The sequence below is a fragment of the Crocodylus siamensis genome, chromosome 2 (genome assembly GCF_052110815.1).
Source record: "Crocodylus siamensis isolate JL-2025a chromosome 2, ASM5211081v1, whole genome shotgun sequence".
In the NCBI taxonomy this organism is placed as follows: domain Eukaryota; kingdom Metazoa; phylum Chordata; order Crocodylia; family Crocodylidae; genus Crocodylus; species Crocodylus siamensis.
In genome coordinates this window covers 257,580,403-257,605,189 of record NC_143396.1, presented here as the reverse complement: position 1 = coordinate 257,605,189, position 24,787 = coordinate 257,580,403, and the positions used below count along the sequence as shown (strand labels likewise).

At 41.7% G+C, this 24,787-nt stretch overlaps 1 protein-coding gene across 2 annotated transcripts in view; it reads left to right on the top strand.

Annotated features, from left to right (window-relative positions):
• CEP128 (centrosomal protein 128) overlaps positions 1 to 24,787 on the top strand; it is a 382,053-nt gene that overhangs the window by 146,116 nt on the left and 211,150 nt on the right. For both annotated transcript variants that reach the window (XM_090033819.1, XM_090033818.1), the window contains 2 exons: positions 3,681 to 4,331; positions 10,199 to 10,363. In XM_090033819.1, coding sequence (XP_089889945.1) covers positions 3,681 to 4,331; positions 10,199 to 10,363 — 816 coding nt within the window. The remainder of the gene's footprint in view (positions 1 to 3,680; positions 4,332 to 10,198; positions 10,364 to 24,787) is intronic.

Here is a 24,787-nt window from a genome sequence, read left to right as displayed (position 1 = left end):
ATTAAACAATCATATCGTTGCTCTCCTACCTGAATTGAGGCAACAGGGTCGCTCTTATTGCAATTTATAGTTACTGCAGGGCAGACTGGGTGAGGGTGGTTAGTCGGGTCATTGAGTCCTCCTTCCCTGTGAGTAGTTTTTGACACCGGCTCCTCGCGTCACTGGTCCGGAGGGGGTCCCTGTTCTGAGATGGCTCCAATGTTCATCCCCTTCCTCTGGGGACACTCGTTTGAAGTGTCCAGGTTGTTTACAGTGGTAACATACTTCGCTGGCCCTTTGAACTGTGGACCACCCCTCGCCCTGGTTTCTCTGACCTAATCCCCTTCATTGAAACCCTCCCTGGCCCCTTCCCCTGTTCCGTCCTCTTCCTGACATGCTGTGCACAGTTCCCTCAACCATTGCAGCTACTAGCTTAAAATCTTCCTTTCTGTCCTTCTTTCTTTCCCTCTCCTTTCTCCCATCCAACACATAGCTTGCTGTGTTTCTTATCTCTAACATACTCTTTCCTTCCCACCCTGGAGTATACCTGCAGAAATGCTCCTTAATATCGGGAGCACTCTGGTTTACAAAGGCTGATACCAGCGAAGGCACATGCTCTGGTTTATCTTACATCAAGACAAACTTATGTCTTGGCTGCCTCACACAAATGGGTAAAGAAGGCATCCGGATGCTCCTTGGGTCCCTGTTTGCATTGGGGAATTTTCCCCAATTCACAGGCTTTTTGCTCGCTTCATCAAAGCCTGCTAGTAAATCATTCCGGGCTTCCCTCAGGGATGCCCCTGCCCCCTCCCTGTTAACAGGTCTGGGGTGGCATAGGTCTCTCCTGCTTCCCCAGGGTGTGTGCAGTGCTGGGGAGCCGGCCCCACACTCGGCCCAAGTCCATAGCAAGTGGGCAACGGGGTGGAGAGCTGGGATCCACACTCTGCTGCAGCAGCTGCCACCTCCTGTGGGGGACAGCCAGGGTTTGGGCACTGCTGTGGCGGCAAGTAGCTGCGAATCTGGGTCCTGACAGCTGGGAGCCCCCACTGGCTGGGCTGGGGTGGCAGTGGACTATGGGTGGGAGGTGAGGGGCACTAGCAGCGCTGGGGAGGCAGTGAGAGGGGAGTGAGGGGCACCAGTGGGGTTGTTGGGGGAGAGAGTGAGGGGCACCAGCAGGCTAGGGGTATGTGTGGGGGGTGAGGGACACTGACAGGGCTGGTTTGGCAGTGAGGTGCCTGGACCTGGACCTGAGCTAAGGGGGCAAATTGGGGGGGCGCTCTGATATTCCATGATAAAAAACTCAGAATCAAATAGCAAAGTGTATAGGTACTTAGAATGTATTTTATTATAGTGATTGAGGCATGGGTAGGCTTCCAAATGATTGGGGCATGGGTAGGCCTTTCATTTTAATTATTGATTCTGGGGTTTTTATCAAAGAACTTGAAATGTTTTTATCAGGGAAAACCAGGATCCCTGTCATCACCACATCCTGGAGGTGCTGCTGCTGCTTGCTCAGTGACTGCTTATTGATTACCCCTGCTTATTTCACAGCTAACCTTCTGTGAAGGTCATTCCACAGGATTTAAACAATATATTCCAACTGTCATGTAATTTTGAAAGGCTAAATACAATCCCAGTTTAAATTGTTAGTGTTTTGTTACTCTGTATTTTTAGATCTATATTCTCAAAACATAAAATTTTCCAAATTTTTAACACCAAATTTTCTTGGTTAGTATTACCAAAATTCTTGTAAGGTTTTTTGTTTTGTTTTGTTTTTTTAAAGCTTCTAACCTTAACTGTATTGAAAAAGTTGTGTATATAAATAAAATAGATTTCAGTTATATTCCAGAAGCCCATATTTCCACTTTTGTAGCCTTCTTGGAACCAATTGATAAGGTTTAGCATTATACTAATCTCCCTAAAATCTTTTTTGGAGTTTTAAAATGCAGGTATGTGCATAATATAGCATATTTTCCCCCTTATAATGACCATGCAGGTAGACCACCCCCATTATTTAGGGGAAATAAAGCTTTCTTCCTGGTTATAAATAGGTAACAACAGATAAAGACCTTGAATTGCTATTGCCCTTAAAATATCCTACAAGAGAATCAAATAATCAGGAAAAGGACTCAAAGGGTTAAATGCACTAAAAAGCCTAAAATAAAAATAGTACTGAAAAAACAAATCTTGAGTTAGTATTTTTATTGCATGCACAAATATCCTGGGAGTATAAAAGTCAGTATTATAGGGAAGGGGCCTGAATATGGTTGACCAGCATGTAAGTTGAGTACAATTTTTATGCTTTGTTCATAGAAAAGAAGGTAGATTTACAATCAGAATAATACAGATTAGGCTAGTTGGCTAGTTTCCAGTAAGTTCTTCACTGTCTTTAACTGATCACTTTCAAGTATTATTCCTGGTCTGAAATGAATGTGTACAGTATGTTCCATTACACTTTGGAGAGGGACATTTTTTAAATCATGTCCTGAAACAACTGTGTGTAGAAAAGGGGCAGGAAGCAGGGGTGGTCAGATACTGCCATAGTAAACCAAAATATTTGGGTCAATATTTACTTGCTTGTAAAGTATTCCCTTATTTATGGCACTGGCTAAAGTTTCTTAGCCCATATGTTCACTAGTCCCCTGGAGAAAAACAAAATAATAAAGGTGAGAGATGTACACCTTTGTGCTAGCAACTCCATATTTAAATTTACATTAAAATTTACACTTAAAGCATACCTTCATCTCATTTGTTACAGACTTCCCTAAATGTCTTCACCAGGCTTAACAGTAGCATTTCAGGAAACATCTTAACTTTCTATTTTAAAACTTACAGCTGATTTTATTTTTATAGGTAAACATTGTTTCCCTGGCTTTAGAAGATCAGCTCCTTCTTCTTGACAAAGCTCTGCTGTCAGCCAATGGAAAAAATAGGTTAGGGCAGTGGCGTCTGACTCATCCAGGCCTATCAGCTGGATCCAATGTGGAGTCAGTCCACAGAGTTGTTCCAGAGCATGGAGCTGTGTTCTTTGGCCTGTGAGGCTGGAATTTGGTAATGGCAGTATTAATTCCTGCAGATCCTGGAATAGCAGTAGCTGCCACTCCTACTACCATCAAATTTCTGACCTTAAAGGCAGCCCTGTGAGCCAGATGATGCAGCTCTGTGCTCTGGTTCTGACCTGTGTGGCTCTGGGAGCCACAACAATTAATGTTGCTACTGCTTGCCATGCCACCAAATTTCCAGATTTGTGGGGAGCTCTCAGACCGGATAAGATGACTCTGCAAGTCAGATCTTGGTCACCCCTGGCTTAGGGTAAGTGCTTACATATCGAAACAAATCTAAGAAAATTAAGTTATAGGTAAGAGGCAAATTCAACCAATTGATAGCTTTCTTTTCTGCTTTATTGGTCTATTGTCCCCCTTTCCTTCATACTGACATCTGGTAGAAAAGAGTATTTCTCAGTTCACTAAAAGAATTGGAGGAATGGACCACTGACAAATATTGGATCTTTTTAATTAGATACTTAAGCCCATATCTAACTTCAAGCTTTAAATACCATCGTTGAATCAGTGCCATAATTTGTAACTCTCTTTTACTTTGTATGGAGTAGAGATGATTTCTTGCTTCCAGACAGTGTAATTTGCACTAGATATTTATCTGATGATTTTTTAGATTCATTTTTTTTCCTCTTTATTATTTAGGTTCTTAAAGAAAAGGATGACTTAAAGGGTCAGCTTCTGTCTGCTGTACAGCAAATAGAAAATCTTCGGAAAGAGCTGGAAGATGTCCTTACCAAGACGGCCCAGCAAGAAGAGGAGCTCCATTGTAAAGAGGTGAAGCTCAGTGAAATGAAGTCTCAGCAGATAGCTCTGGAGCAAGAGATAAGAGAAGTCCAAGATACTGCAAACAAGCTGGAGAGTAAGCTGCAGAAGCAGATCTTGGTACAAAACCAGATGAAAATTGAAAAAGACCAGTTAGAGAAAGAACTAGCAACCACTAACATGATTCATGAAAAGGACCAGGAAAGACTCATAGAGATGCAAGCAGATATCAAAAACTTAAGTGCCATTCGGGCAGAGTTAACAAACAGAGTAACAGAGGAAGAGAAAGCCAAGAAAGCGTTGTGCAAAAGCCTCTCAGACCTCCAGAAACAGCACGAATCTAAGCAGGAAGACATGACCACAACTTGTAGGCAGCTAAAGATGGAGAGAGAGGTTCATCAACAGGAGCTGGAAGATACTAGGTCAGAGCTGCAGAATGTGAAAACAAAGCATGAGAGAAATGTTCAAGAGCTGATGAAGCTTTTTAGGCAAGAAAAGACTGAGGGAGAGACCCAAATAAGGATGCTGAAGGTATCTGGGCTGAATAATTCTGATGTCAATTTTTTTTCCCTGCTGGATGATGAAGCTAACAAAGCATGCATGTTTACATATAAATGGATTTCTGAATCCGGCAGAAAAGATAAAACTAACAATAAAGGGGTTCATGCCTGCTTGGTCTTGTTGAATTGAATTACAGTAAATCAGGGACTGCTATTTCAGAGTCACTGAAACCTTTTAAAAACAACCTGGAGCTCAGATAAAGGTAGATGCAGTAATAAATGACACAACTGAAACGTGACCTGTTGTAGGTCATCACAAACATTGAAACCTCAGGGTAGAACTGACTGGCTATAATAGCTTTAAGTCAAAAACCCTCACTAGTTCAAAAAACGACTTTGGTAGATGATATTGTAGGATGTGTTAAAGCATTTGAATGATAAAACTTTTTAGTGCTTTCCTCTCTGACTGTTGCCTTAATAATTGTTATCTCTGCTATACCATGGACTGTCACGTCCCAGGGATGCTGTATTACTGGAAATGTTTATATTGCACAATAGCTGAAATAGCATCATGGGTACTCTGGGAATAGTTTAAGAACACGAATCAGAGTATCATGTCAAATTTGAAAAGGTTAGTTTTAATGAGCTCTTTCATTTTAAAGAGTTTCCAGAATTTACAATTTTTATATCATTTCTAGAAAAACAATGATTGTGCCATGAAATTTATTTAGAAACAAGTTAAAATTTTTAGTTTAAATCATTCACTGCTGACTCTAGGTGATATGACTCAGAAAGAAGAAAACAAAGGTGTTTTACATGGCATTAAACTAATCTGAAATGTAAGTCATTAAACTGAAATAGACCCTGAGCTGCTTTATTAAATTTAAATATTTTGGATGGATCAGTGTGATAAGTCACTAAATACCCTTTTATTGTTGTAATTTTGATATAGTGGATAAAGTAATATAGGATTAATTTATTTTGTATTTTTTTAATAATTAATTACATAGCAATGTAAGCCTTGGCAGAAAATAGTTGGTACATTATAAGTTTTCCTGGTCAAGGAGCTTGTCTGTGATGCGATGTTTTAGGATTAAATTGAGTCTTTTCTTATGCATGTTTCTTTTGTTTACTTGTTTTTAAAGTTTGCTTAAGTCAATATTCTGTTAGTCCAACCTTTAAAGAGCCAGTGAATCCCTAGTAATATCCTCGGATATCCTTTCCAATCTAGAATTTTGCCTGCTCTAACTCATACAAATTAGCTGCTTACACCCCCCACACCCACCACCTTTCTGTTTCCTTCATGCCTGATGTGCAACTTTTGCTGCACTCATTTGGATTAGATAGAAACAGATGTTTTTCTGTTTTTTTGCTTGTTTGTTTTTTTAATTTTGTGTTGATAATATTTTGAACAGAATAGTTAGTATTTGCCATATTGAGGTTAAGTTGACAATTATATTTGCACTGGTTTTCAGGGAAGGCTCTCGTATATCATTATAGGTAACCGTATAAAACTTTTAAAATTGGTGGATAACTGCTAATAAGGAGATGATTTAAAATGGTGATAGTTAGGGGTGCGCTGATAGAGATTTTTGGGGCTGATACTGATATCCGATTTTTAAGGAGACGTATCGGCTGATACTAATCCGATTTCCAGTATAGCGTGGAGAGCTGCCTCCAGCTGGTAAGTCTGTTGTGGTGAAAGGGGAGTGGGGCAGATCAATGCCCACCATGGTGAGGGAGGGGGCAGGGGCAGGCACTGCCCGGGTGGGGTGCAGGACAGAGGTGCAGCTCATTGGTTGGGGGGGGTGCCTCCTGCTGCTGCTTGCACCCTGGGGGGGAGGGACATGTGCCCCCCCTGGATCTGTGCAAGGTGAGCAGGTGGGCTGCAGTTCGGGCTGGAGCCAGGCTTTGGCCAGGCACTGAGCTTGGACAGGGACTACAGAGGGGGATGCAGCCACCTCAAATTTTGCTGTTGCTTCCTCCCAACCCCACCGCATGTTGGCACAGCTTAGCTCTTCCCAACTCAACCCCCACCTCTCCCAACAGCCAGGAAGAGCCGGGGCTGTGCTGGGTGTGCAGTGGTGCTGGGAGGGAGCTGCCTCCACAACAAGCCACACCTCTGTTCCAGCCACACATCAGGGGAGGTGGAGGTTAAGCCAGGAGGAACCAGGGCTGTGCTGGGCAGGCAGGCAGGGACGGCACTGGGAGGGAGCTATGGTAAAATTTGAGGTGGCTGCAGCCCCCTTCATAGCCCCTGCTCCAAGCCTAGCCCCAGCAAAAAGAACCTGGCTCCAGTCTGCAGCTGCAGCCTGCCCACTTGCCCCACGCAGATTCGGGGGGCAAAGACCGGCCCCCCTCCCCTGATGTGTAAGCGGCAGCGTTGCTGCCCCTGACAAGCTGCTCCTTCATCCCACATCCTGCCCTGGCTGGGCAGTGCCTGCCCCAGCCCCCTCCCTCACTGCAGGGGGTGCTGATCTGCCCACCCCCACCACACCCCTTCCCTCCCTCCCTCTCCTTCCACCACTGTAGACTTATCAACTGGAGGCAGCTCTCCATGCTGCCAGGCTGTGCTCCTCATTGCCCAAGTGCTGCCCTGCAACTGCACGCACTTCCTGGCATTTATCTGCCAAATTATCGGCCCCATTGGGCCAATTTCTGATGCAGCCATTTTCTTTATATCGGTATCAATCTCCTATCAGGCTGATGTATTGGTGCACCTCTAATGATAGCATGCTAACACTACATAGTATAGTGCAAGGGGGTTAATTTTTAAGGTTTCTAGTAATGTTTTTATGATATGTAACATGTATAACAACATAATGACTAGAGAGAGGTAGTTAGCCATATTAGTCTAAAGTTACAGCGAGAAGGCAGGGCAGAGGAGTACTTAGACTAATGTGTATAATGTGCCACTATGTCCTGCCCTCTGGTAATGTAATGGTGGTCAAAGTTTTGTATGGACTGTCACAGCAAAAGAGCTAGTAATGTGTTTTCTGGGTTATAAATTCATAAGAATAAATGAATATGAATATATTCATATGAATATAAGTCTGTGGACCCTGGCAAATGTTATATTCATAGGATCATAGGAAGGTAGGACTGGAAGGGCCCTCACAAGGTCATTTAATCCCAACCCCTGCTCAAGGCAGGATCATCCCTGACTAAACCATCCCAACCAAGTATCTGTCCAAACTACTTTTGACAATATTCAAGGATGGAGCTTCCACAACTTCTCTAGGTAGCCTGTTCTAATACCTGACCAATCTCAAAATCAGAAAATTTCTCCTAATCTCCATCTTAAATTTCCCTTCCAGCACCTTGAGGCCCTTGCTTCTAGTCCTGTACCCTACAGCCACAGAGAAGTCCATCTCCATCCTCTGTGTAATACCCTTCAGGTATTTGAAGACTGTTATCAAATCCTTCCTCAGTCTTTTCTTTCTAAAACTAACTAATCTGAGTTCTTTCAGCCTTCCCTCATAAACTTTGCCTCTCAGGCAAATCATTTTTTCTTCTCTGCACTGAATTTTTCTAAACTGTCCGCATCTTTCTTGAAGTGTAGGGTGCAAAACTGGACACAGTGCTCTAGGTGGGGCCTCACCACTTCCAAATAGAGCAGAAGAATCACTTTCTTTGATCTGCAAGTGGTACTTCTGTTAATACAACCCTGAATGCTGTTGGCTTTTTTGCACTCTTGCCTCATATTCAGCTTATGGTTCACTGTAATTCCCAGGTCCCTCTCCACAGTACTGCAACCAAGCCAGTCATCCCCTTGTCTGTATATGTGCATGCAGTTAGTCTGTCCCAAGTGCAGTACTTTGCAGTTGTCTTTGATGAATCTGATTTGGTTGATTTGCAGACCATTTCTACAGTTTATCCAGGTCATTCAGGATCCTAGCCCTGCCCTCCAGAGTATCTGCAATTCCTCCCAACTTGTCAACCACAGTGTGTATTGAATCCCATCATCTAAATCATCAATGAAGGTGTTGAACAGTACCAGATCCCAGACAGACCCCTGGGGAACCCCACTTGATCTGTACTTCCAAATAGACATTGAGCCATTCACTGAGTACAATGATCCAACCAATTGTGTGTCCACATTACAGTACTTTCCATCTACCCTGTTTCCTTATCTTGTTAATGAGGATATCATGAGAAACTGAGTCAAAAGCCTGCTAAAGTCAAGGTATATACCATGTAAACTGCTCTTCCTTCATTCCTAGAGCCTGTTACTGTATCATAAAAGGAAATAAGGTTAATTAGGCATGACTTGCTCTTGATGAATCTATGCTCACTTTTTCTGATCTCCTTGTCCTTCTCTAGGTGTTTCACAGTGAATTCCTTGAGGACCTGCTCCATGATCTTTCTGGGTATAGAGGTCAAGCTGACTGGCCTGTAATTCCCCAGATCTTTCTTCTTTCCTTTCTTAAAGATGGGTACTATATTTGCCCTTTTCCAGTCATCTGGGACCTTGCTTGACCTCCATGAGTTCTGAAAAAGGATAGTTAATGGCTCTGAAATTGACTCAGCCAATTCCTTCAGTACCCTTGGGTACATCTTGTCTGGCCCTGCTGACTTGAAAGCATCTAACTTCTCTGAATAATCCCCAGCCTGGTACAATTAAGCCATTAATCATGCCATAAATTGTAATATGCTACATGTTAAGCCAATGTATGGTGTGATAATATAGCAAACGAGCTACATAGGTGTTGCACATAACATGCACAACATCTTTGTCACTGATTTGTATCATGCCTTAAATTGAATGTGTGGCAGAGCTGCCCTGCTGGAGCCCACTGCTCAGGTGAGCATCAGGATTGGGCATGGTGAAATCCTGGTGTCCAGAACACAGCTGTCCCCAACCTGATCTGATTGGGGGTGACACTGGGTCCCATCCAGTGTCCCCCTCTCCTGTGCTCAATTCCTGGTGGTAGATCAGGGGCACTGTGAGCCTGACATCAGACACCTTTTCCCTGATGTCAGGATCACAGCATCCCACACCTTTCAAAATTGGGCATGCAACTGGGAGCCCAGTTGCATGTCCCAGGCACTTATGAGGAGTGCCTGTAGAAGCAGCATCGGGTGCATGGAGCTCCTCGCTCCCCAGCTGCTCATGGCACTCCAAACTGCCTTGCCCTGCAAATAAATCATCCAGACCATCTCCCTGTCAGTGTAGGATTATTATTATTGTCTGTGTTGCAGTTCTTGGTAAATGAAATTATATTTTTAGGTGTTTTGTCTTCCTTTGAATTTCAGTGGTGGAATGTTAATTTATTTAAGCATTGAACTTTACGAACAGTGCTAATCAGTTTGAGTACAGCAGAATTTCACTGCAGGATCAAGAAGTTGTCCTTTTAGCACTTTCAAAATCCAGCGTGGCTATCCTGCAGGACATTACAGAATTATGCACTGTAGGCATCAGCACTCTCTTTTAGCTGATTTATCTGGTTTTCCTGCTATGCTCCTACTGGTAGATAAGCTGCATGACAGTTCTATTTCCAGTGCAAAAAAATTTGCTTTAACTATTATGCTGCCAGTAATAAAATCAAAGCAGTGTCATTTCATTATGACTACATGCAAATTACTTAGTGGTTCAGTTTCTGGTGTGTGTGTGTGTGAGTGTGTCTATGTGTCTATGCGTGTATATGTATGTATGTATATGTGTGTGTATTTATAACTTACGTACATACATATAAGTAAGCATGGAATTAAGATATTTATGCATTTTTATATGTGCAGATATGTATTCTTAGAAACTCAGTCTGCATAAAGCTGTAGAAAATCATACCAATTAAATATGGGTATCTTTCCCCCGATCTTTGTGCATAGATCTGGGACTATGGAACCTGAGAACATTTTAAAATGACTTCATTATTGACCAGAACCCTCTGCTTTCAGAAAGAACTTCTCGATGAAAAAAATGTAGTAAAGGCTCAGCGTCGACAGCTAGAGAAAATGAAAATGGAGTGTGATAAACTGACAGAAGAGTTAACCCAGAATGAAGAGGAAAATATAAAACTTAGGCGAAAATATGAGCTTGTGAAGAAGGAATTGGAGGAAAAGGTAAACATTTGACCTCATCTTTTTGGGTACCTGATGCAAAATGGCCAGAATCTATCCAATTTCACTGATGTCTTTAAAACAGTTGGTGAATTTACTTGAATTTGCCAAATAATACATGTAAGCTTTGGGAGCATGCTTGTAGCTATAACACCTTCAGCATGATCTATAACTGTTATTAAATCAAAAAGCAGACAGGATTGCGCTAGCTCAATATGTAGATGCTACTTCTCCAAAATACATTTTTCTGGTGAATCTAGAGGGGACTACATTCCCTCAGGCAGAATTGTGCTAATGAGCTGGCTTAGTATTATAGTGTAAAGTGTTGCTGACAGTGCAGTGTATAGCAAACTCATTGCAGTTTTAACCTTGTTTCACTCAGGGTTAAAATTACAGCAATTTAGCTAACTTGTATTGCCATGGGAGCTTGCTGAAGTGTTACATTATAAAAGTTAACACACCCCAAGCAGCAGCTTTCTGCTCAGTTTTTTAAAAAGTGGTTTAAAGGAACATTTGTCCATAGCCAGAGATGACTAAAGCAGTTTATAAATGAACCAAAGTCATCTTAAACGGGGCCCTTGAAACCAAAGCAAAGATTTAACTTGATTACTTTAAAAAAGCCATCAAGGAACAATCTAGGAACAGGCAAATTTAAAACATTTAATTGAATTTAATATTTATTCTTCCCTTCTATTTATCAAGGTTTGCTTATGTCTTCTGTCTAGGTACACAGGGCATTTTTACATGCGTTCTGGGACACGGTGTTAGGCGCTTTAATAAGCGAGCTGTGCTAATTAAAAATGCCTGAGCATCACATGCATCGGTGTCTCCATGCTGAAAAAATGGTGGTGGGGCTTTTTGAGCTAAAGCGAATTGAACATGTTTCATTTCAAAGCACCCTGCTTTTTCAACGTGAGGATGCACGGGGATGCTGATACACACAATGCGGAAGGCTACCATAGCGCATCAATTTCTGCGCTCCTGCAAACTCAATTACTCTGTAGGAGCCCACACATTCTAAATACTTCATTGTTTAACAGAAGAAACTGTTAATACCTTAAATTATAACAGCATTTCAGTATCTCGTCAAAATCGTTTCAAGAAAAATTTAAATCTGATCCTTTGGCAATACTTTGCAAATCCTTTTTCATAAATGATTGTGCAATTTCAGTGGCAGTCCCCTTTTGCACAGGTAGCATTGAGTTGGAAGGATGCTACAGCTTTGTTCTTGTTGCCTGATTTTTTTTTGCTGTTTCTTTGCAAGTAGAGATGAAGTGAACAAGCTGAGCTGAGCTGAAAGCAGAAAGGAAGTGTTGCTGCTTGCTGTCAGCTCAGAGGAGTTTAAACCCATCTTATTCCAGAGTTTTATAGGAGAAGGAAAGCATGCCTGCTTAAGGGGCTTGCCTAGAATCAAGTATCAGCTGCTGTCACCTTTTTATGGGCTCATCACCCTTGTAGGATAGCATTGGCAGCTTGTTCAGCTCATGAATATGCACTCTGCTAATACACATATTTCACAGCTGTAATTGCTTTTATCTTTTGTAGATCATCTTTCTCAGAACATCTCTAATGTTACAGTTTTAAATCTTTATTCAGTTCATTTTCTGAGATATGCAGGGTTTAATGGGATTTGAAAATTGTTTCAAAGATTTCTGTTTCTTATATGAAGGTCTTTCAGCTCTTAAAATATTGGTTTTAAATTTAAATGATTCTTTAAAAAATATCTTTAGTGACCACTTAAGCTAGGTGTATTTTTTTTTCTTAGTGCTTATCGCAGAGGTGGATCTGTGGTTCGTTAGTATAGTTGAAGAGTTATTGTAGATGTCATGGTCCAGGAAATATGATAGGTGAGGATTTTTTGATGATATAGAAATTGGGATTATATTTTGGCAGAGAAACTAAGAGAGCCATTTGAGGCCAACCATATCAGCATGGATATGCAGCCCCAACTGACGCTGCTATTTGCAAAGACTTCAGATTGGTGGTTCTGGTGCATGTGTTCATCGAGGAAAATCTTTGTGCTTATTGAATTTCAAAGAGTCATAGTTACTGCAAAGTTAATAACTATTCTGTTTTTGACTTGTTAATACAGAACATAGTGTACTATGAAACACGTTTTTTTTTAAAGTATGGCAATGTTATAAGACCTTACAAGGAGACAATCTCTTCTATTACATCTTTCCTGTGCTGGAGGGAGAAACTAGTCTCTTATATGCAAATTATGGTGGGTACTACCTATGAAATGTAGATTAATAAATGTTGACTATGCAATACTGTTTCCGATATGAAAGAAGCTTTTAACTTACTCATTTGGTTACAACAGTGAGGAATAGTATATTTGAAGAAAGACATTTTCAGAGTTATACAGATATTTTACTCTTTATATGTTAGTTAAGCATAGATGGATGCTCTGACATTACATTGATCTGATGGGACATGGTAGCCTAGAAATTGGACCTAAGGACCAGCAGAAGAAGGGTTTGTGAAACCTTGTTCTGTCTTGCTTAGTCTGGCATCCTGGAAATCTATGCAGTTATAAACTTCTCACTGTGTCTAAATTATGAAATATACTTGGGGAAAAAACCTTTCATATCAAACTTGTCATACTTGAGCCTGTAGCAGTTTGGACATTGTGCTGGAAAGTAGCGTCATTTATGTCTTTTTCACTTCTGGTGTCTTCTGCCAAATATTCAAAATCTATTAGTGTAAGATTTTATTTTCTTCAGTCTTTTCTTTTTTCATTTCCCTGTTTTTCTAATATAAAAGGCACTTAAATCAAGGAAGATAATACACTCCAAGCTTGTGAAATCTGTAACAAAGAGGGTAAGAAAAGGAAAATATAGACAATATGATCTTTTTCCCCTCTGAATTAAGTAGTTGTTTTTTTCCCAAAAGGAATTAGAGGCTCTTTAGTGTTTTCACTAACCATGTTATATTTCCTTTAAAATATTATATGAAGCTTTCCAGGTTGTGGAAGTAATCCTATATAATTCTGACTTACATCATTAGTGTGAGCTCACCTTGTACATGTCTTCCTAATATAGCTCTTTCATCTGACTCAATTCTGCTATATGTTCTGTTGTTCCAATTTTAGGCTGCATAGTTCTGCAAAAAACTGAATCTTGACATACTATGCAGTAGTATAGGACCACACACAGAGTACTGAAGCTGATTTACCATTTGCCATTTGAATGGCGTCTCATGGATCCATTATTACAAGTCATGCCACTTACTGTTTTATATCAAGAATTGCCTAGTAAAAACAATTTTTTTTTCATATCCTGCTCACAGATTTTAAACAATTGCTGGTTTTTATGTTCTGAACAAAATTGGGCATTCATTTTTGGAGCAAAAAATACTAATCGTATTGGCTTGCTGTTAAAATAGATTACCACACTCTGCCTTCTGCAGCGAGTTAACTTTGACTATGTCTAAAGTTGCATGTATGGCCTGGTTTCATGAACTAGTTTCAAATAGATATTGAACAGTGTTCTGTTGCTGTAGATATTTAAATGTCATTGGGTCTCACTCCAGAGTGCAGGAAAGCTTTAGAATTTGGGAGCAGTAAAAGAATGAATCGTAGAAGAACTTGTTCAGAATTTGCACTTAGTTCCAGGTCTGACACCTGTTAGTGTAATCCTATATCACCAGGGTTGAGTGCCTGAAAAACAGTTAACCCATCCTTCTCCTCCTCTTCCTTGGTGCATCTTGTAACTTAGTCTTAAGGCTAAGATGATGGCATTACAAAAATAGACATATCAGTGTGTTTCTTCCGTGACCTGAGTAGGTTGGAATAGGATCACAATTAGATACCTAAGTGCACTTATGTGTCTAATAAGTGAAACAAGATCTTGCCCAAATATCTATTCTTTTTTCACCTTGTATAAGCCCATCTGTATTTTTTGGTGTCAGATGTTAAACAGCTTTGGGGTCCTCTCTGATGGTGGCTGTCTTGTAGTGGAAAATGGAGTGAATCTTGTTCATGCCTTGATATCTTTCTGTATGAAACGACATTATAAATGTTGTGTTGTGTAACATATTTTTCTCCTGTATTCAGGGAGATTACAGGAAAGTGTAAGGACAAAGTTCTTATGTCAGGAAATTTACAATATGATCAAAAGGGTGTTGAAAAGAAACCAAAGTACAAAGAACAAGGGGTGGGGAACTGTTCTTCAGTTATAAGTATTAATCTGAAAGTGGTGGATTTTAAAAAAATATTTGCTTCCAAGGTTGTGATTTCATGGGCCAAGGTTTTAGTATTGTGGGATGGAGATGATTAGATTCCCCCAAATTCAACATGTTAAACCAGCAGTCAACAACCTTTTCCAACAGCAGACCAAAATGACCCAGCTTAGATATGGGGTGGGCCAATGCTAGGATCCAGTTGCTGCCACTGGTTCTCTCTGCTGCTGCTTCTCTCCGGTGAGAGAGCTCCCTACTGCATGGGCAATGCTCCTGATGCCAAGTGTCACTGAAGCCCCAGCCAAGTAGTCTGGATCTAATGGCCCCCTGGGCCACAGATTGCCAGCCCCTGCATTATTCTGTTGAATTTACTTTCACCTCTTCTGATGTCCAAATCTGAACCTTCATTCTGATTACCCATTCAGGATCTAGCCACATTACCCATATCCTTTGACATAATCTGATAAACTGAGTTTAGGCTCATGAACACTTATCTTACACATCTCTGATTTAGTCTATAATGGAGTAGGCGACCTTTTTCGACTGGAGTGCCGAAAAAACCACAATGTCTACCTTGGAAGGTGCCGGGGTGCCGGCATGCCAGAAAAACAAAATGAGGGCGGTGGGGGAAGTACATGGCAGGATGCACTGCATATTAGTATATTTAATAACCATAAATGTTGCCTTTGTTGTGTATTCCTTTTTTGTTGAGCAAGTTGCAATGAGAGAGAGAGAGAAGAGACAAATAAGAGAAAGAGGAGAGAGAGAAAGAAAAAGGAGAGCAGAGAGGGAACCAGACATGCACTCGCACGCACAGAGAACCATGTGCACAAACAGAGAGAACCAGAACACACTAGAACAGGCACATGTGCACACACATCCAGAACCACAGGTGTTGCGGTGGATGTAGTCTTTCTGGACTTTAGGAAGGCCTTTGACATCGTCTCTCACCCCTTTCTCATTAAAAAACTAGGTGAGTGTGGCATTGATGCTAACACAGTCAGATGGGTTGTAAATTGGCTAGAGGGCTGCACCTACAGAGTGGTGGTGGATGGGTCATTTTCGTACTGGAGGGATGCGGGCAATGGGGTCCCCTAGGGCTCCGTCCTTGGGCCCGTACTATTCACCATCTTTATCAGCAGCTTGGACAAGGCAGTGAAAAAGCACTTTGTTCAAATTTGCAGATGACACTAAGATGTGGGGAGAGGTGGGCATGCTAGAAGAGAGGGACAGGCTACAACTAGATCTGGACAGGTTACATGGGTGGGCGGATGAGAACAGGATGGGATTCAATACTGACACGTGCAAGGTACTGCACCTAGGGAGAAAGAACCAGCAGCATGCCTATAGGCTGGGGAACTCCCTTCTCATCAGCACAGAGGCAGAAAGTGATCTTGGAGTTGTTATTGATTCCAAGATGAACATGGGCCACCAATGTGAGGACGCGGTCAGTAAAGCTAACTGCACCTTGTCATACATCCACAGATGCATCACGAGCAGGTCCAAGAAGGTGATTCTCCCCCTCTGTGTGACATTAGTCAGGCCGCAGTTGGACTACTGTGTCCAGTTCTGGGCACTGCACTTCAGGAGGGATGTGGACAGCATTGAGAGGGTCCAGAGGAGGGCCACTGGCATGGTCAGGGGGCAGCAGGGCAGGCCCTATGAGGAGAGGCTAAGGGGCCTGAACCTGTTCAGCCTCCACAAGAGAAGGCTGAGAGGGGATCTGATGGCCATCTATAAACTTACTGGGGGGACCAGCGGGCAATGAGAGAGGCCCTGTTCCCCCGAGCACTACCCAGAATAACTAGGAATAAGGGCCACAAGTTGACTGAGAGTAGGTTCAGGCTAGATATCAGGAGGCACTACTTCACAGTCAGGGCAGCTAGGACCTGGAACCAACTTCCAAGGGAAGTGGTGCTTGCTCCTACCCTGGGGGTCTTCAGAAGGAGGCTAGCTAATCACCTAGCTGGGTTAATTTGATCCCAGCATTCTTTCCTGCCCATGGTAGGGGGTTGGACTTGTTCATCTTCTTAGGTCCCTTCTGACCATATCAACTGTGAAACCAGACACGTGTGTGCACACAGACACACTGAACCAGACAGAGGCAGACAAACACAGAACCAGATGTTCAGGCAGTGTATGGAGCTGGGCTCCTGGGCCACTGGACAGAGTCCAACCCAACAATGCCCTGGTCCTGCCAGAGCCTCTGTTCTCCTCTGGGGAGCAGCCCCCAGGCTCCAGCACAGCTGGCTGAAACCCCAACCCAGAGCCTGCCCATCAGCTTAACCACCCACCCGCCCTGCACAGCTAAGCCCACAAAAGGTGCGCTGCTTCTGGCAAGGGGTGGCACTAGCCTCGTCCTGGTGGGGGGCTGGGCTGGGGGTGAGCTCAGAGTGGGTGAGAGTCAGTCAGGCTCAGCTGCAGTCCATGCTGCAAGCAGACCAGGCTCCATGGTTGGCAGCAGCTACCAGAGCCTGGGTCGGCTGTAGCTGGGAGGCTGCAAACAGCTAGCTGGGGCTCTGGGATCAGCTTTATACTGGCGGGTGCACATGTGCCTTGGAGCAGATGGTGGGGATAGGGCCTGAGGCAACACAGCCCTCCCGCTGTCCGCTCTGAGGTGCATGTGCAGTCGCTGCCAGCATGGAGCTGGTGCCCGGACTTCGGAGCCCGGTGCACTTGTTTGCAGCCTGCCTGCTGCAGCTAGGCTACAAACAGCTGCACCAAGCTCTTGAGCTCAGTCATCAGCTCTGTACCAGCAGTGGGGGAGAAGCCAGGGTTGCGCAGCCTCAAGGCGTTCCCCCACCATCTGCTCTGAGGCATGTGTGCACCCGTAAGTATGGAGCTAATGCTGGAGCCCGGAGCAGATGTTTGCAGCCTCCTGGCTGCAACTGGCCCAGGCTCTGGGTAGCTGCTGCCAACTGTGGAGCCTGGTCTGCTTGCAGCAGGGCTTGCAGCTGCCCAGCTGCCTGCTGGGAGCAGCCTGGGCTTTGTGACTGGCAGCAGCTGCCTAGAACCCAGGCTGGTGGTGGTGTGCCGAGCAAAACGGCCTCGTGTGCTGTGCTCGGCACATGTGCCAAGTGTTGCTGACCCCTGGTCTATAAGATGCAAATCTACCTTGCCTTCTACTCATATTCTACATCATCATCCTTATTGATATCTAATATAAAACATTCCCTTTGTTTGAACTATACTTAAATTATCTCTAATCTTGACTCCGTTGTCCCCAAGTAGCAGCCCCACTTCTCTCGTTTTAGATGGCTGAAGAAACTTTTGCTGTTTGTTTTAATTTCTTTTGCAAGGGCTAGTTCAGCTTGATTTTGGGCAATCTACTCTGTCACTATACTTTAAGGTGAGACTTTCTTTGAATCCTTTCTCACATTCTTTTTCTGGTTCCGTGATTGCTGTCAATATGCTTTTTTAGATGATTTTTTAGCTTTGTTGATCTAAAAGTCTTTTAACCTTTTAGCCGAAGCTTCTCTTCCCTTTCTTTGGAGGGAAATATTGATAATTCTATATTCACTTAAAATAACTCCAAACCTCCTTCACTTTTAAAATCCTGAGCTCTTCAGTCCATTTGATTTTTGCTACCTAGTTCTGTTAATTTTTAAGAATTTGCTCTTTTGAAGTCAAGAACTTTAGTTACAGCTGTATTTATTCTTTAGTTTAATTTGTACTGAATCCATTTGTAATCCAGATTATAATTAATCCAGTTTATTCCAGGTTATTTTTCTAAAATCAACTCCCCCCATAATGTCCCTCCTACTTACCAGAACAAGGTCTGAAATAGGACTGCTTCTTGCTGATTCACTTACTCTTTGTTGAAGAAATTTTTGGCTATCACATCCAGGAATAACTTGGCTCTGCCTTTAATAGTAAAATCTCCAATTCATGCCTAGGAAGTTGCTCTCCCATAATGGCAAAATTCCTGATAGTATTTTCCTCTCTAAACGTATTACAGAGATCTCTCTCCATATCGAAATACAATCCTGGAATCTTCAGTAGACTTCTGGAACTGTTGCAGGAGAACTTTTTTTTACCAGCCTTCCTCATGATGATTTTGATCCAAACGGATTTTGTCTTATCCATCCTTAAGATTTACAGTCCATTGCACCACTGGTGGTACAGTGTTATGCAATTACTTTACCTTTTGTTTATGCGTTTTTCAAGCAGTGTCTCTAGTATTGGCAGATTATTCTTTCTTCTCACACTCCCCTGTATATCATCTGTATTTTCACTGAATTCTGGTTCCTGATTATTCCTCTGTTTTGTCTCACTTCAGTTGTTTATCAGGCAATATTTTGTACATAAGTAGCGTCCATAAGATTTCTGTAGCTTTTTACATCCAGTCACCTCTGAACCATCTTCTTTTCAAGTTGCTTCTATTTCTGTCATCTTTTTATTCCTAATCTTTTCTTTATTCTTAGCTATGAAGAGGAAAGACAAAAAGTCCAACATTGCTGTTCTCTGGCAGCTGTTTTATAAATCTTTTTTCATAGTCAGCCCTTCCTCTTTACGGTTGAGCACTTACCTATTCCTCAAACAATGACTAAAGGCAGGCTGTATTGCATGCTCAGTTGAGATACATCTGCCCACCCACTTTGTCACTGTAAGAGATCCAGCATTCTGCTACATCCTCATATAAGCATTTAAACTAAGCTGTTCTCAAAATACTGAAGTTCTCAGGATGCAACACTGGCCTTAGAGACTCATTACTACAACCCCTACTCAATGGATTAAACACACCAAGAAATACTGAGCCTCTTATTTTATTCTCCTGTGTTTTGTAGACACTGGTGACACTTCTTGTTTGGCAGACATTTATCAGTGTTCATTATCTTATTATGGTGATGTTAAAAGTAACTATTTACCTAAGAAGATATTAGAGATTTTTTTAAAAGTTTTTGAGGGGCTACCAAGATTTTGAAGAGAACATGTGTTTGCTTTCTTAATCCGTTTAAACTATGAAGAAAGCTCCCCATCTTAAACTATTAATTCCTTGGATAGTCTTTATAAATATAATAGTATACAAACAATAGCTAAAATATTAAAAACATTAAGCTTCTAACTGCATATGGCTTAATATAGGTGTCTGTCACCAATCTCACCAATCTCTTTTTACTCCTCATGGATCAAGATGAACAGCTGAGCTTTGGAATCTGAACTTCAGCCGTTGTGGACCAAAGAAGGAAAGGGATTTCCAAGGAAAGTGGATGTTGGGAAAATGTTGTGCCAATGGACACTTTTACACGTACTCTGGGGACTGGGGGTGCGGCACTTTTAATTAAAAGTGCCTACACGTCTCACGTATCAGTGTCCCTGCGTTTAAAAATGGTGCTGGGGGTGCTTGAACTAAAGCTTGTTCATTTTTCTTTTGTAAATGCATGAAGCTCTTACTCCACCTTTTGAGAATTCTTTCTTTTCCCCCAGAACCTAGTAGCCAGTCTGCAACTCCTGAAGACTGTTTTATTAAATCAGGCTGTGCAATTTCCAAACTCCTGGGGACTGCACATCCTGTGGGTTGCCAAGCCCACAGACATCCTACTCATCATTGCACTGTGTGCCTCTGATACCGCCCCCCATGTACTTTGTGCCTGTGAGTTTCCCCCATCACTGCATCATGCACAAGCACCCCACCAGTACATTGTGTGCCTACAACCCTCAGTGTCACTACATAGTGTTCCCATGACCCTCCCCACCCTTTTATACAGTGTGCCTACATGGGTGCCATACTGCTGCACCACAATCCCCTCCTAGACCATGTGCCTCCAGGCTTGCTCTACACCTCCAGGCTCGCTCTCAGCTTCTTGTGCTGCTGCACTCCTCTTCCCCTCCTCTTCCTGTCCCCTGTGGGAGGGGCAGGAAGCAGTAGTCAGAGGAGGGAGGAGGAACCTGAAGACTCTGACTGTTTTTCTAGCGTGAGTGATATGGGGAAATGGAGTTTGGGCAGGAGCCTGGAAGATGCAGTTTAACCCATCATTGGTTGCACATGGTTTGCAGGACAGCCATGCATTAAGTTGTTCTCTAGTTTCTTCATTTTGGCTTCCAGTTCTAAATTTGGTTTTGTAGCATCACCTTTTTAATGTATTCTTCATCACACAGCATGAAATCTTTCTTTTCATGTTCTTATTCCAGGGCATGTTGTCTTTAAACATACCTTGTTTGTAGGGACATAAGGATTTACCTTGAGCAAGACCAAGTACATTCTTGTTAATGCTTAATGAATTGATATTATGCTCTAATCTCAAAAGTGTAAAGTTAAATACCTGGTTCCTTATTTTCGTTAAATTAAACAATATTTAATAAAATTTAAGATTTGTAAGAAGTTAAAACAAAGAGAAGGTAGTATCCCGCTGGAAATGATGCATGGTTTTCAGTGGTCTCCAGTCCAGTGCACAATTAAAATGCTACTTAAAATTTGGCTTAGATGGTCTCAAGTCTTGCTTTTACAGGCCTTCTTTTTCATATTATGGGAAGACTGGCTTGGCTTTTCATATTCTGATGACAGGCACGTTCGTTTAACCATGGACATAATTTAAAAAATACACAAATTCAAAATTGACTTTGGCTGAATCAAAGTTCCCCAGGGGTAAGGAAAAAGCTGATTTGATCCTTTTGTTGTATTCTTTGGATCCCATGTGAGTGGCTGCTTAATCCTTGTACAGTACTAAAGAAGAAAAATCGTATGGTGTCAAAACTCTGCTACTCTGTTGAGTACATATGTTTCACTGCAGGCTCACAATCAAGTGCTCACTGTGATCAAGAGCTGTTTGTAACTCCTGTTAGATCAATTTTCTACAGTCAGCTAGTCAAATCTGGCAAAAAAGCAATCCTCCAGGAAAAATAAAAGATGGAGAAAAATAAATAAATGAACTATTGACCCTGGACAAGTACTCATTGAAAGCTAAGACTATTGGGCTTTTTCCCTAGGGCAGTGACTATACTTACTTGTTCATACAAAATGTGTGAAAGACAAAACAACATGTAAAAAATAATTAACAAATGTATTGGTATTGGCTTCTCCTAGAAATTTTGAACATTATCCACTATGTGGTAATTACGATCTCTAGTTTCCTTTATAGAATTCTATAGCTTTGCTTATAATTCCTTTTTTTCTTAGTTCAAGATGCACAAAACTAGACGCACACATGCACTCACTGAGACTTTGCAGATTGTAGGCTGCTATTTATGGTAATTTCTAGTGTATATATAAAATATATCTCTGCTTTGTAGCCCTTCACTTTACTGTTTCTGCTGTTGTTTAAATGCATTATAGTTTTAAGTCTTGAGTTCCTATTTCTGAAGCTGATTGTTAGACTCTTAAATTTATAGTTAAGAGTCATATCCTGTTTTCACTCGTGTGCCAAAAGTGTCTTTCTATATTAATAAATCACATAAGTTTAAGAGGATAAAGGAGAAAAATCTAGATTATTTCCAGTCTGATGCATTTTAATCTTTCTGTCCTTGAGAGTATCATTTTTATTGTATTCTTTTCAGTGCTTCAAACCACTAATATACTAAATTCTAGTTTTTAACAAAAATTCATGTAAGAAAAATACATTTCCAGTACTAATGAGATTGAAGACATTTCCTTTGGAATTAATAAATTGTCTTTGGCCTTCTCACTGGAATTGTTGTTGTTTTTTATAAGAGTACCGTAAACTCTGTTGAGACAATGCTGAACAGAAAAGAACATTAGTTCCTACTCTGAGCAATTAAATCTAAATAGAGACATGATAGTAAAAATAGACATGATGTATTGGGCAATGGAAAGGGAAGAGGTTTCACTCCATAATAATGTAGGAGTTTTAATTGCAATTCAAATAATCACACTTTCTTGCATATTAAATTAATACCAAGAGACTTCCTGGAATAATATATATTTTGAGCAGAGAATTGAAAGAGGTGAGTTTACTTACAATCTTCATTCTTTTCCCATTCATTTTAGTTCCAGGTGTCCATTCTTCCTTTAGTCATAGCAATTCATAATTCCATTTCTGGAAATGATAGTGGGAGATATGATAAAGTGTGTGGTTAGGTATAAACCAAATGAGCTGGTGGTGGTAGGGAAACACAGGAAGTCCGATGTAGTCAAGAACACAATTGTGTTGTTCTTGAAACTGAAGACAATATTTAAAATTATAATGCTTTTAGAGAAAGAGGAACCAGTAGAAATTTGGAAAGTGAAATGTAGTAAAATATTCTCCATAGAGAAGAGGAGGAGGATTTTCATGGCTCTATCTTATTTAGTAGATTTCTATGCTGCCTTCCCCAAGAATGCTCAGGGCAACTTACAATAACAAAATCATAAAAACAGATAAAATAATAAAACAGTAATGAAACAATTACTTCCCCAAATACCCAAGCTTAACCTCACCCAAATAAAAAGATCTTACTCTGCTTTTGAAAGATTGTCAGGCTTGCATGTTGGAAGGCCTTGAGTGGAAGGAGTTCCAGAGCAGAAGAGTAACAACTTAGGCCAGGGACAGACATTATACTTTTACTGGTATAAGTGATCAGAAACCAGTCTATACCCATAACAGAACAGAAGTTCAGCACACAGACTGGTTTAAAAATGCTGGAACCTGGTTTAAGATTTGCCCCCCATTAAAGGTTGAATGTTTGCTCTGGTTGCTACTGATCTAAAATATACCACTTGCAGAAAACCACGTAACTCAGATCTATTTTGCCACAGGCTTTTTGAATGGCTATACCTAGCCATAGAGTGACCTCCCACATGCTTTGGATAAGTGAACTTGAGACACAGAAGGTATTTGCCAGAGGTTGTTCTCACTTGGATTTAGGGATCATGGTAGAGCAGAAGGGAGAAAGTGGTCCCTTTAGCTTTTTAGGACCCAGGCCATGTAGGGCATTATAGACCAGCATCTTGAATTGTGCCCAAAAAGCCACAGGAAGCTAATGCAGTCCCTGGAGCATGGACTAATGTTGTCCTGGTGGCCTGCCCCTGTCAGAAGGTGGGCTTCTTCTTTCTGCACTGGCTGCAGATTCTGGGCAGCTGTCATGGGCAGCCCCATATAGAGCACATATCAGTAGTCTAGCCTTGAGATTACAAAAGCATGGTTTGATGATGGGCAGCTGTGAATTTAAAAAAAGAAAAAGTTGCAGGCTTCTCATCAGAACTTACGCAATAGTAGGGATGCTGGGTAGGATTTGAGATGGTCAGGAGGAGGGAGCTGCAGTAATATAGCTGGATGACAGAGAAAATACTCCCATTAATGGAATATAAAGTTTATTTGAGACGTGAATTTTTAATTTAGAAATTGCTGTGCAACAGAAAACAGTAGCAATAAATGAAAGCATTTTTATTAGTAAATTGATTTAAAGTACTTATGAAGACTGCAGCATAGACCTTCAATAATGTTTCTAAAAATTAATGAATCCATAAATTTGTTTATATTTGCCTTTAGCTTTGAAGTATGGATGCATAACTCTACTAGAGTCTGGCTAGTATATGTGCTATTCATTCATTTTTACTGGCTGTTCTGCTTTGGAGAGATTGTACGACTTACCTGTGTACCCTGCTTTGCTAAAACTTGTCACACAGGATACAAATATAAATTTCTATGGACTTTCGTGGAATCTGGGCATACCATTAATGTCTACAGCCCAGGTCAATACCCTGAATCCCCATATAGCTCTTCCATTATGCATTAGTCCAGGGGCAGGCAATTATTTCGGGTGGAGGGCCGCTTCCCAAATTTTGGCAAGCTGTCAAGGGCAGTATGGTAACCCTGCCCTTTGACAGGTGCCCTACCCCCTGATTGCCATCTTGTGACCTTAAGTCCTGCCCTGAAAATCCCTACCTTTGCACCTGGAAGTACTTCTTCCAGCAAGGGGTTTTGCCATCTTGGAACCAGAAAATTACCAAATTATATTCTACAAATCAAGCATCTACAACATTCATTAATTTGATTTCAAAAAATGTTTTTCTCTTGATTTACATGTGTTTTTGTAGTGTACACAGGTGATTGCACAATAGCTTAAGATGAGGTCTTGCTCTTGTATATTGTGGACGGGGTAGGTGGGTATAAGTTTTTGGGGGACTGTGGGTGGGTATGTGGGGTGGGGGGGAGGGTGTGGGCATGTCTGTAGGGGGCCTGTGGGGGGTGTACAGGTGTGGAAGCATATGGGTGTGTGGAGAGGTGGGGTGTGGGTGGGTATGGGGTTTGTAGAGGATTGTGTGTGGGAGGAGGGTGGCTTGAGGGTGTGGGTATATATGTATGGTGG